At 41.2% G+C, this 12,923-nt stretch overlaps 1 protein-coding gene across 2 annotated transcripts in view; it reads right to left on the bottom strand.

Annotated features, from left to right (window-relative positions):
• The window catches only part of SMARCC1 (SWI/SNF related BAF chromatin remodeling complex subunit C1), a 93,566-nt gene that overhangs the window by 35,514 nt on the left and 45,129 nt on the right, over positions 1-12,923 (bottom strand). For both annotated transcript variants that reach the window (XM_074844691.1, XM_074844699.1), the window contains 5 exons: positions 12,437-12,590; positions 12,013-12,126; positions 10,138-10,197; positions 4,740-4,998; positions 3,891-4,052 (listed from right to left, as the gene is read on the bottom strand). In XM_074844691.1, the coding sequence (XP_074700792.1) occupies positions 3,891-4,052; positions 4,740-4,998; positions 10,138-10,197; positions 12,013-12,126; positions 12,437-12,590 (749 nt within the window). The remainder of the gene's footprint in view (positions 1-3,890; positions 4,053-4,739; positions 4,999-10,137; positions 10,198-12,012; positions 12,127-12,436; positions 12,591-12,923) is intronic.

The raw sequence follows: 12,923 nt of genomic DNA, 5'->3' as shown, positions 1-12,923 counted from the left end.
TATGGAAGCTTGCTCCGTTTTGCATATTATCTCCAAGAACATGCAGCTCTGCTTTCCAGTACATAAAGGACCTAAAACTGACTTCTGGCAAAGCCCAGTGGCTTTACAGAGAAGTTAAATTGACTTTCAGTCAACAAGGAAAACTATAAAATATTTCCACGGTAAGCATTTACCCTATTACCAGCAAACAGACACTTGCAGCCTAAGCAGACACGTAACCTCCACTGTCATCAGAAGAACAATAAGCAAATCCCCACATGAAGGCACTGAATCACTAGTGTGAGTTTCAGCTCAGCAAATAGTTTAAAGATGCCCTCAAGACATCCTAGTCCCCTTTCTTTTCACTACAACTTGTCAAAACTCCGGCTTGAGTATTAATATTTCATTGAGAGGAAATATACTGTAGTTACGGAAAAACCCTGGGTCTGAACATGATAATTATGCTATAATCTAAACCATAATTTACATTTTCCACAGTAAGTCATGACTCCACAGCCAGAGCTTCCTCTGCTTCATGCAGCTTGTAGGCGTACAGCAGGATAACCAAGTGGGCTTCCACGGAGAAGGGTGGAGAGTTCACAGAAAGCTGCTGCAGTTCTCGTGCGAGCTGCACCAGTCCAGCACGAGAGGATTGATGGGCTCAATCCTCCACAGTGCAGAACTAGCTCACAGGCACCTGGATACACGCAATGTGGATGAAGTGCTTGGAGTCTGTTCGTTTTAGCAACGCTTGCATTATTTCAGCGTTAAAGCACACCCTGGAGACCCAACAGAAATCCTCCTGCCAGAAATGAAGCAACATAACTTCACCCGTGTATGTATACTTGCGTGTAGCTTTCTAGTATGTGTCTTTGAGAATGATACAAAACCATCCATAAAATGTTAAATTTAATCATCCATTTAAGTCACTTACAGTTGTAGCAGAGCCAGTAAATCAGACCACCATTCCCTCAGTGTTTACTGTCAGAGATGAGCTACAGCTTGAAGCACCCATACACTTATGTCAGCAGAAATACTTTCAGTGAAATACTTGTTAAAATAAGACCTAAAATGCACAAGTAACTGCCTCCACTACAGGCACTTCAGAGACTGCCTCGTGCCTCATTCAGCACACAGATATGCAATCAATGTAGTTAATCACCTTTGGAAAGCCATTAAGAAAGCGCACATACTCCGTGTAGACATAATTGAAATTACTAAGTACCACAGGAGTGCTGAGTATTTCCCTTCTCTGGAGCTTAATTGCTAGCCTAAAGAGCCAGGATCTCTTGTTTGCTCTCCTCGGTTCATTTTTCCTAAAACAGATGCAGAGCATCATCATCTCTCATACTCTGTAACCTACAGTGGGGCAATATCTTGGAAAGCAGAAGACAGTGTCTACCATGCTTACCACAGCATCTGAACCACTTGAGTCTCCTCTTCGCTCTATTAAACCCTTACTATATCAATTTAAAAGGAGCCATCATCAGTTTTTAGAGAAACTAACAATGAAGACTTAGAAGAGGAGATTCTTAGATATTAACTAACATAAGCTCCTGCAATCTGTTTCAGTCACGTTCTCCCCCTTCGCATTCCACGCTACCTGCAAGTCATCAATATGAAGAGTTTCAAAACTATCATGGAGCTGTGATGTAATTTTGTTTCTAAAACACAACCACCAATGAACTTGAATTATAGTATGGAATCCTAAGCAGATATTTTTAGTTCTCCATAGTGATATTTAAATATAAAACTTCAGGTCTAGCCACGCAAACACACAGCTCCATTTCAGCAGTCGCGCACCCCAACACTATACTTCAACGTATTAACCACCCCTCTGCAAGTGCAAGCTCTGGGTTCCCCCGTGCCCTCCAGTGCAAAGCTGTTCTGGAGGTGGAAGGCACCGCAGATTGTTGAATGACCCAGTTCACTCTTGCTGAGCAGCTCCCCCAGGGAGAGCCATCTGCTGTTGTCCTAATTTATTCCATTAGTCACAGCCCAATACAAATCGCATTAACTATAACAGGACAGTATTACTTATAGAACTCACCACACAGCTCATTCAGAAATAATCGTGTTATGGTCATCTGCTCTCCAACTCCCCATATTAAATGACAAGCACTTCAAAACCTCTGTTTGCAACTTGTGTGCAAATTCTCCTAGAAAGGGGCTAGCCTACACACTAGCAATGGTAAACTTCCACGGTCGCGCTGCAGGATTAAGAATTAAGACTCCAAGTAGCATACATACATGTAGCAGAGGTTCTTAACATACTACAGTGACCCCTGTACTTGGAGAACATGGGAAAGGGAAACAAAGCCTCAGGAAAAAAAAATTTAACTTAAACCAAGCTTATTTCAAAATAGCTATCAAATTAAAGGTAGTCCCAGATGGAATAACACCTAGATTTGTTTTATAGTACACTTGAAAAGAAACCCCAAAGCCTTGCCCTTTCAACAGAGCTTCGATGCTTGCTGGCAGTTCTGTGCACCAGAGCCCTGCAGAAGAGGGAGCAGCAGATACTCCAGACGCCCGTGCTCCCCTCTCAGCACACACCCCACATCTTCCCAAAGCACCGAGCTGCCTCACGCCAAGTCTGTCCCACTAAGTGTAGAGCTGAAAAATGTGACGGAAGGATCGACTGGTCTGTTATCTTCTTTTCTATTTAAAAAGTATCTTCATGAGTTAAGCGGTACTTTTAAACCTAGAAGGGTAGCTTTACAATGGACGTTAAGCCATACATAGCAGACCTGCAGCTTCCCCTGTATGCCTAGCAGCTGATAACTGAACAGCGCTGAAGCACGCAGGTCCCTCAGGATCCCATCGCACAGTCAGGCACCATGCTCATGGCTCTAGACGGGGTAACAGCAGGTCAACTAGGAGATGCACGAGCACAGCCCAAATCAAACCTTCCAGTCAATCTAGATTACGTTGTTTCATTTTACCCAAAGCTATACATGCCTTTAAATAGCTAGTCACTAAATCACTAAAATGATTTGTGATAAGCTGAACAGAACAGCAGCCAACTATGCTAGAGACAAAAACAAAGATCTACTGACAAGATGGTAGATCTCTAACAAACTGAACAGATGAAAGTCTTTGAGAAAGTCAGTAGGTACATAGCAAACTGTGCGTGTCTACTCATTTTACTGTTGAAGGAACCAAAATAGAGTTAAACAGAAAGGGGTTACACAAAGTGGTTTCACTTTATAGGGAGCTGTCACAAGTAGTAAGGAATTTGTACCCATCAAGGTTTCAGATAAGAGACTTAATACCAGAGTATCTGCTGAATACTACAGAAAACAGCTCAGCTGAACCTGAGCTCTAAAACAAGCCCTTGTTAGTACGGCAGTGTAATGTACAACCACCAGAGCCAAGAACTGAGGCATCACTGTGTACCAGTCCACCACTTAATAAAAAGTTCCTCTTCTGCTACCACCACAGTTAGCAATGTACTCAGAGTACAAGACTTACATTAAAACTGATTACCAAAAGGTGTGATAGAACATTATAGATTCAGCTGCAGCACCAAGAGCCAATAAAACCCCGTTTGCTTTATGAGAACTATAATGCTAGAAAGGCAGAATCCTCTAACTACTCCAACACCCACAGAATTGGAATGTTCTGCTCTTGTATTTTTGCTCACTGAACTCTGTGCCTCCCAAGCAATGGCATTTCCATGTAGTGAGAGTAGGAAAACAACTTTCTAAAAGTAAAGCTACTCCTAAATTCATTAATTCAGTGTCAAGAGTTAATAATCCTGCAGCAAGTAGAAGTGGAATGACCTGTCACAGTCTCCTTACCCATGATCTTCATCTCCTGTTTGAGGTGAGCTTACGGTTTATTATGAGTCAGAAAATGCCTAAGGAACCTCATCTACAGAAATTTCTGCATTTTGATGGACAGCCTACCGATTTTCTCCGGCTCATCTGGACCTGTTCCGGCAATGCAGCTGCTCTCTAGTCCGTATGTTGGATCCACCTTCCCAGAGGCTCTTGCTGCTTCCTGCACTTTCTTTACATGAGCTTCAACGAGCTCCAGAGGTACCTCCTCTCTGACTCGAGAAAATTCCTCTGTTAAAAAAAAAAAAAAAAAAAAAAAAAAAAAATCACACAGTGTTATATTGTGAGGGTTTCACAGCGAATTATTAGGATTTTCTCCAATCAATATGCAGGTAAATCTCATAACAAAGTGAATTCTCAAGTACACAAGTTCCTTCTTTGCACATTAGGTAGATAACTTTCTCTCTCAAACGTGGTAGGAAAGAATCTCTTCCCAATTATATAAAACTGTCTTTTAGGTGAAAAAATAAGGGAAAAAATAAAAGGAAGTATTTAATCAAGTTTCTTAGAGGACACATATAACTGTGGCAGATAATTTCACACAAGTAAACCAGGAAAATTAAGTTTGGCATTGTGCATTTACCCATAGCGACCCTAACGACAGCAGTCACATCAACACCAACTACTAGATGGTGCTTGCAAACACTATCAACAGTCAATGAGTACGAAAGGGAAATGCAAGCCATCTTCAGACATTTGGTGGCCTTTACGAGCTATTTAACTTGCCTGCACTTTAGCAGTTTCAGTAACAACACAACACACAACTGGGTATCAGTAGGCCTGCTTTCCACTTACAGGTAAGTTTATTTTTACAACTTACTACTCGTCCTCTTAGCAACAGATCATTTTAAGAGCAGACTGACAGAGAGAAAATTTATAGAGACAAGGTGAAAAAAAATTGCTGGGGCAAACTCATACCTAACGCAGCCTTTGCTGCGGCTGATGCCACCCGGGGATCCACCACCGATGCCAGAAAAGCAACGGTACTCATCACTGGATTGCCAGACTGGCTGAAAGGTACGGGCTGGTAAGCCAGAGGGCCCAGAGATGCATCAGAGTTCTCCAAATAGGGGTCTTCGATTGGGAGCCTCAGGAAATGGAGAATGCACTCATCTTGGGTACGGCTCCCAACATGCTCCGAGACTTTGTTCCAGTCATCTTTGTACATCTCCAGAGCCTGCAAAAGAAAAATCACTGTATAGACATTGACTGCTCTGGGGGGGAAAAGAACCCCTATTTTATGCAAAAAGATTTTCAATACTAGTTATTTTGGTGATGGAACAATAAATCGGGATCAGACAACTATTTAAAATCGTATTTTTTATGGCAGCAAAATTATTCTGCGTAAGAAATATGAACATCTCACTGGGACATCAGTTAAATCTAAGCTGCACAGATCATCACACGAGTTTTATGCTGTTACTATATCAAAAAATTATCAGAAGATTTGGGATTTACTAATAATATTTGCATAGTTAGTTCTTCCCCATTTTGCTTTCACATGAAAAAGCTACGCAGAGGAGCAAGTTGGCTTATCCTACCAACTCTCACCAATTCTTCTAATTCCCATAACTACTCCCCCTGAGGGTACTCTTGTGTCCTCTCATTTATGTCGTAACATACCAAGCTCTTTGGGGCGGGAACAAGATTTATTTCACACATATATACTAGGTATGATGGTGAAGTCCAGTTTTTAGATCCAACAGATGTTATGAAAATGAAAGAGCATCAAACCAATACACCAGGGAAAAAGAGGAAAATATATTCCATAGCATGAAGTCAGAAGAGATTGGTTCTCTAGCAACTGCTCACCAGTCTGATTTTTATTATGCATTCAGGTTAACAAATCATTATTATGTAGATAAACCACCTGATAAAGTAAGAACTTCCAGATTAAATCAAAGATTCTGTATTTCAGAATGTCAGTCGCTTTTAAAGTTTCTTAAGTCTTAGCAAAACAATTTAATAACAATGAGTTACTGAAGTCCCTGCTCTAGTTTTTGAAAAACTAACAATTTAGTAGTGTAAAAACCCAAAGTGGTAGCCTAATAGAATATTATCCCTTAACAAGCGTTTTTTTCCCTGAAACCTGTTTTAGTTATTTAAGCATTTGGTTAGTGTAAAGTAAGTGCTGAAGTCTCCTGAACTGTTCACTTTTACATGACTGAGCTGATTCGTGGTCCAGTCACCTACAAAAAGCAAAAAGCCATTTGAGATCTAGGCAAAATATGTTAAAACGTAAAAATGAAAATGGGATCTGCAACTCACAGGCGTAACAAGTCTTCCGAAAGTATTTGATACCAGAGGCCCGAGCGAGGGTAGTAAACACTTTTCTGTTGGAGTTGCAGGTACCATTTTCATTTTAAAGTTTAACATATTTGGCTGTGAAGTCAAGCTGGTTTTTTTTTTACTTACACTGTACCTATGCTACAACAAAGCAAGGTAAGTAGCTTGTGCACTGCTTCACAGCAAGCGAGCAGGCATTTCAGCAGTAACTGGGGCAGGTGGAAGAACTGAGTTTGAAGCAGGCGTTATTAGAGTGCTTGGAGGATCCCTACGACATGTCCTTATGACTTGCTGCCTTGGACTCTCAGGCACCTGTCCGCACGTATAATATATTTCAGAAGACACAGAAATCCTCCTCCTCCTCAACTAACTACTCATGACAACCGAGTTTCCCCAGCTAAGCAATACGTCCATTTCAGCATGAATGTTTGTTAAGAACAAAATGAAATGAACAGCTTTTCAATACTCAAAATCCTTCCCACAAGGCCGAGAACTACCAGAAATCTCAACCTTCAGGGTAATACGCACGACTGACTTCACCTTCCACATGCACAACCTTTCATAGCGTAAAGGCAGAATTCAGCGCTGGACTGTAGCTGTCAGATGTCATGAGGAGGATACATCCAGCGTGTCTGAGTAGTACACACAAGCACACAAAGTTAATACGCTGGATGTTTCTGCAGAGTGACAAGTAGAAGAGAAAAACTGAGTCATCAGCCTCATGTGTTCCCTGATCTGGGAAGGGACGTTTCCACAAAAATGTTACTACGTGTGTATATATACACACATATACATATGATGGCTGTGCATTCAGAAGACATTCTCCTGCAGGACTACATGTAAAACAGACTTATTCATCATCATGAAAATATTTTTTTAAAAATCCGGGAGTTTCTGTACATACTGTTTTCTTCACAGCAGTTCTGGAGGATCAGTGTTTTGGTGTTTTTGCAGCTGAAACATAAGCTATGAGAATTCTTCAAAGACAGAGTAGCCTGCCTGAACGGGACCCTTGGGTGTGTCATGGATGTTGAAGGTCAGTTGGGGAAAAATGCAAACTGAGTAGCATTTTCAAAGATGTGGAAGTAGACTGACTAAAAGCACAGATGAGTTAAATCCCAAACTGTTAGAGATCCAACAGGCACAGAACAGATTAGAGAAAAAAGACCAAGTTGCCTGCAGTGGGTGGAGCTTTTTAGCCTCCTGATCTGAAAGCAATTTAAGCTTTACCTGTCTGAAGTTTTAAGTTTCTCTCTCTCTCTCATAGATAGGTCTCACTGCTAAATTGGGTGAAAAACCCCCCCGTATATTTTCAGAAGGTCACTGGGTCCCTGCCCCTTCCCTTCAAATACAGGGTGTAAGATTGGCTGGGCAAGTACGAGACTACAGGAGTGCTGTGCTCCAGCAGACCTTAGCTGGATGGAAAGAACAACACAGGAGCTGTCGAAGACCGTGAGCCAGACAACATGACAGGTTTTGAAAGCTCCGTGGAAAGAATAATTTGGTTGGGGAACGAACCGAGGGCAGATGACACGGACAGCATGGTCCGTACCGCAGGAATCAACGCTCCCCAACCGCTTATGAACCGTTCTCCTGACCTCTGTCTGACCTTGCCCAAGTGTTTAAAGAAATGAGAAACTGCTTAGTTCAGTCAGCCATCTTCATGGGGAAATATTTATTCAGTGTTCAACCTTCATTTCACTTTCCTTAATTTCATCTCTGTGCTCTAAGTTATGTGGTGCTGTCTATCCATTTTTAATAACACCAGCATTATTAGATCAGCTCTGCTTTCCATGACCACGCAGGGTTTTTTGCTCATTCTCCTTCATTGCTTGTTATTTTTCTGCTAGACGAACTAGCTCTCACAATAGTTGTCCTTACTATAAATAGCTGAAAATGCACTTAACTATGCAAGAATAGTGCTCTGTGGAGATAGGGAGAAGCAGTGTGGCAGGGAAGATGATTCTGGGAGGGAAAACAGTATTTCCTCCCCCAATTCATTCAGTCAACAGGCAGAAGAACAATAATTATTTTAGATAAGATTTATTCTTTGGAGCTTCACTGCATATATATTTGCCCAAAGCTACTCTGAGAATTTAATTGGACTGAGCTGGCTTGTTATAGCTGAATTACTTATGCTTGAAGTGTTACACTCTTTACTGATTTATTCATAGGTTAAATCCATGAAAAACAAAAACATTATTAATTTAAACTCACATTAAATAAAATTGTAATCTCAAGATTTAGGGGTTTTTGTTTTGTTTTTTAGGACAAAGAAATATGTCATCCGGATTATTTCATTAGGCTACTACTTGCTATGTATGACCATAAGCTACAAACATACAAAAGAAATAAATTTAAATAATAGTACTAGTAAGCAAAGAAGCCAGCATATCAAGGTATTGTTTTGTTTTCCCATACAAGAATGCCATGCAAGACATCTTAGCTGCTTCCACCTATAAGCAAAATTTTTCCATGTATCAATAGAAAAGCATCAGCTAAACCGTGTGTATCAACCTAATGTTAAAAAAAAAAAATAATCTATTTTGGCTGTTTGATGAACACACTTGCATATCTGTGAAGGCTGAATCAAAGCACGCTGCTGATTAGGCACTTTGGCCAGCTCAGAAAAGCAGCCACACACAGAAGTTGAGTATTGTTCAGCACCGTCAAGCGCTGTGAAGATCCATTGTCCATGTTTTTCCTTATGAAATTAGCTTTTCAATGGGTTTACTGACACATGTAAAGACAAAAAAGCCAGAACAATCATGCAATTGCAATCTGCTTTAAGCTCTCCAAGTAAAAACAAACATGAAAAAACCCCCAAAACTCGAATTCTTATACCAGAGCCCTGAATTACATAAAAGGAAAAAAAAAAAAAAAATCAACCACCCAACCTTTACAGAACATTTTCTTGATGTAGAAGAAAGCTAGGTAGATGATAATTTCTTTATAGGAAGTGGCAGCACATTAATTATTTCAGGCCACTGAGATTCTTCTTCTGACAGAGCACTATGAAAACCAGTGCTGCCCTGACCAGAGCGTGAAAGGCCAGAACACACTTCTGCAGCGCTCCTCATGGGATGGCTTTCATCCTAGACTGGAATGCCAAGAGACCTGACAATTACCATGTGCTTCAAGAGCATCAGATTAAGTGATGTGGGGACAAAGACGGGATTCTAGTGTGCTAACAGTTCTCTGACCTCATTTTTACAGTACCAATGTGATTTGAGTCATCTCATATGTATTTCTTGTAGACTTCTGGAAAAGGCTTAAAGAATACATCAAGTGCAGCTATGTGGCAAAAGGAACGCGGAGATGTTCGGGATTAAAGAGTTGCCAAATAAAGAGCTTCCCTTCTTAGTGGCAGGAGACAGGAAACAGACTCATCCATTAACTATTTCAATTTCAAAATGTAGTGGCTTCCCTTAACATGCTGTGGCATAGCCAGGAACCTTTGAATTTATCAGAATTTGAAAATATTCACCTTAGGGGTAGGTAAATCACTACTTGAAGGGCATTTATTTCATACTGTTACTAACTTCTGTTAAAGGACCCCACTGCTCTGCAGGATCTGTTCTTGAGTTCATGCAAACATTCTTAAATACTGAATTTCTGGTTTGCAGATACAAGTCACATAGATCTGAACCCTACGGTACATGAAGCCCCTCCAGTACACAGATGTTATTGCTGTCTCTTTTTAGTTCTTGTAGCCATGATGGACAAATAAAGAGATACGGTTTGGAGGGAGAGCTGCAACCTTTAACCAATTCAAAAGCCAAAACTGTAACAGACAGAGAGGCAGCCTTGGATACACAGATACTCGACCACCCCTCTCCTCCAGCTACATCAGATGGGTCTCAAGTGATTGCTTCCCACTACAAAGTCAGCTTTGCTGTCCCAGTTTCTGTAAAAGCATGCAGCTGTCATCTAACTCCACGTCAAAAACATTAACCCATATGTAGATTTTTAAAAGCATGGAATATCCTGCACGTTTTGGTTTTCTAGCTCCCATCCTCCATGAACTTACTTCTAGTAGCAGCAACGTCTCTTGTTCTGTCCATTCTCTTCCAGCACTTGCACCTTTACTCTGCACAAGATAGGAAAAAAAGTGAAATACAGGTTTCTTTGCAAAGAACTTCTGAAAAGCAAACATTAAGAAGGGAAGGGGAAGAATCTGTTATTTAATCCACTCAAACATGTACCTTTCACAACCTTCCTACTACAGCTAACCAGTCCCTGGTTGTCTTGTACAGTGGTTCTATTCACATGATTTGCTTACGTAGTGAAAGCACACAGGTGGGGACATTCCTGCAGTTTCTGGGGAAGCTGACGGTTACAGATCCCACCTTCCCAACATGTCTAGGAGAACCTGCAACTCCTCTGATTCCAAACTAGAGCAAAGGGATTCGGTACCCTTTTCTCCTGGCTCTCAGGTATCTTTGCTTGCACATAGAGCAAACAGAAAAGAGGATTCTCCTACTGAATAAAAATCCCTAGGAGTGCTCATGACATTCTGGTCAGCTTGACTTTGGCCAGTAAAGTTAAGCCAAGACCAGAGCAGTTTACTCAAAGCATTCTACAGTTCACACCAAAGGACAGCGGCAGCCAAGAGACCCAACGGAATATCTAACCCCCTCTCCAGCTGCTGTACAGCCAAAGGAGGCTGCTGTCCCTGGAGGAGACAGGATTACTCGGTTCAGGCACACTTGGGATTCCCTCAGCTTAAAAGGCACCTTTCCCAACAGAGAAGGGTTTATGTCAACGCAGCTTTAGCCCCCATCAAATCTCTGCTTCCAAGGCAGACAGGATGGACTGCCTAAGGTTCGTGTGGGTCCAAAAAAAAAAAAGTTAATCTAAAAGCTCATCAGTAACTCAGTTAAGAAAAAAATAAATCTTTAAAAGTGAGATGAGCTATCTGAAAAGACAGAGTAATTACAGCACGATAATCTGCATACTCAGCAATCACTTGCTCCAAGAGTTGCTGCTCCCAGATCTGGACCTCATGGTTAACTCCTGAGATTTTAAAAAAGTTACAAAACTCTTGGGGAAAACCTCCCCTTCTGTGATTACAGACATCCACATCCATTACATGTCAAATAAAGACAAAAGCAGCTTGTCACCTGCTTATGAAAGAACATTATCTGGATTGGAAGTCTGTGCAAGACCACAGCAAAAGGAAAAGGGTTTTTAGGATAAATTAATCTATCTTATATCAAGATGCATTTCAAACAGATCATTAACTCAAACAGAACATTAATCAAAGTGAATCATCCAGCAGCTGATCAGTTCTCAACCAGGCTGGTATGAACAGAAAAAAAAGCAATTGCCACACAAAACAAAAAGGGAAATCAACTTCTGCAAACAAATCTGCTCAACTTCATTGGTATAGATGCTTGTAAACAGAAAGAGTCTAGAACCAGTAAAAGATTTATGAATTTGGTGAATATTTATACATTGCAATGCCAGTGCCAAAACACCCCCTGCAGTGGTTTTGTGACACCTTTTGTCGTCAAGTACCTTTCTAGTTCTCTCCGTCTGGAAAACCCTGCTCAGACTTGGAAAACAGGATAGTTAAAGACTCTGCTGAAAGATCTCCGTTTCTGTACTGAATTACTGGATACTTTGCTGATTCTGAACCACTGAGGTAAAACATGCTATAAACGTAGCAAGAGTTCAGTGTCTGACTGACAGTATTGACTGGCTTGGCATAGGTACACATCTTTATTTCTACAGAATCAGATACCCAACACAACCATACATCTTAGTGTCCTACACTGAGATGGAAGAAACCTAAACTGGGAATGTAAGAGTAACATAAGTCATCTCAATATCATCTAGTGGAGGACACTTGAGGAAGAAGCCTAATGGAAGGTGCAGGGGGAAAAAATCCCAATATACTTGCCTTTGCTAAAGTCTTTTTTGAGTAAATGTCTGTGCGAAGTCCAAAGTTCTGCATATCAGTAGGCTTCTCTTTGTTTTTCTCAGGAAAACTCAACATCTGCTGAGCAGCTGGAACCTGTGAACAAACATTACAAGAGAAAGGTGAGGAGGGCAGGAATGGAGTTATTCAAGGATTTCAGACCCACGTTGAACAAAACTGAACAAAGAAGTTGAACATAAGTCTCCAGAGGTGACTCCACATAGTATCACTTGCATACAATGCTAGCAGATTCATTTTAGAGATTCTAACTGCCTGAAACTCTCAACTTACGTGGACAAAAAAAGAAACAATTCATCAAACCATGCACAAGTTATTCTACTGACACGTGAAATGCCACTGGCTAGAGTTAAAGCGAACACACGCTAGTGCAACGTGCGGGGCTCACCTGTGGAGTGCGGATGTGGAGAGGCATGAGTCCAGAGGGTGTATCAGCCAGCACATTGAAGTGAGGGGTTGGGGGAGGGCCCATTGCCATGGGACGGCTTTCTGGATCCACCTGGTAGTTAATGAGACCCCACTGCTCCAGAAAAGCGTGTACTCTGTGAAACAACGTGAGAAATTAAACTCTGAAGAACCAAAGCCTTGCTTATGCTTGACGCTCCAGAAAGGAGACAGCAAAGGAGGAAGTTTATATTTCTGGATCAGACACAAATCCAGAATCTTCACTCATCACAAACAGCAATACAAATCACATAGCATGAGCTTTGTGCAGACCTGACTGCACTTCAGCATGGTGCACAAACCATGACATTTTGGTTACAGATAATAGGAAATTAATTAAGGACAAAGGCAAAGCAAAGCTAGGGCTACATCCTTGCAACCATTTGCAGACAACGTACGGACTGCGAGGGCTGCACAACCATAAAACTGAC

This window comes from Strix aluco, chromosome 1 (assembly GCF_031877795.1).
Source record: "Strix aluco isolate bStrAlu1 chromosome 1, bStrAlu1.hap1, whole genome shotgun sequence".
Classification (NCBI taxonomy): Eukaryota; Metazoa; Chordata; class Aves; order Strigiformes; family Strigidae; genus Strix; species Strix aluco.
Note: the sequence above shows the minus strand (reverse complement) of the source record. Positions and strands in the feature narration are given on the sequence as shown.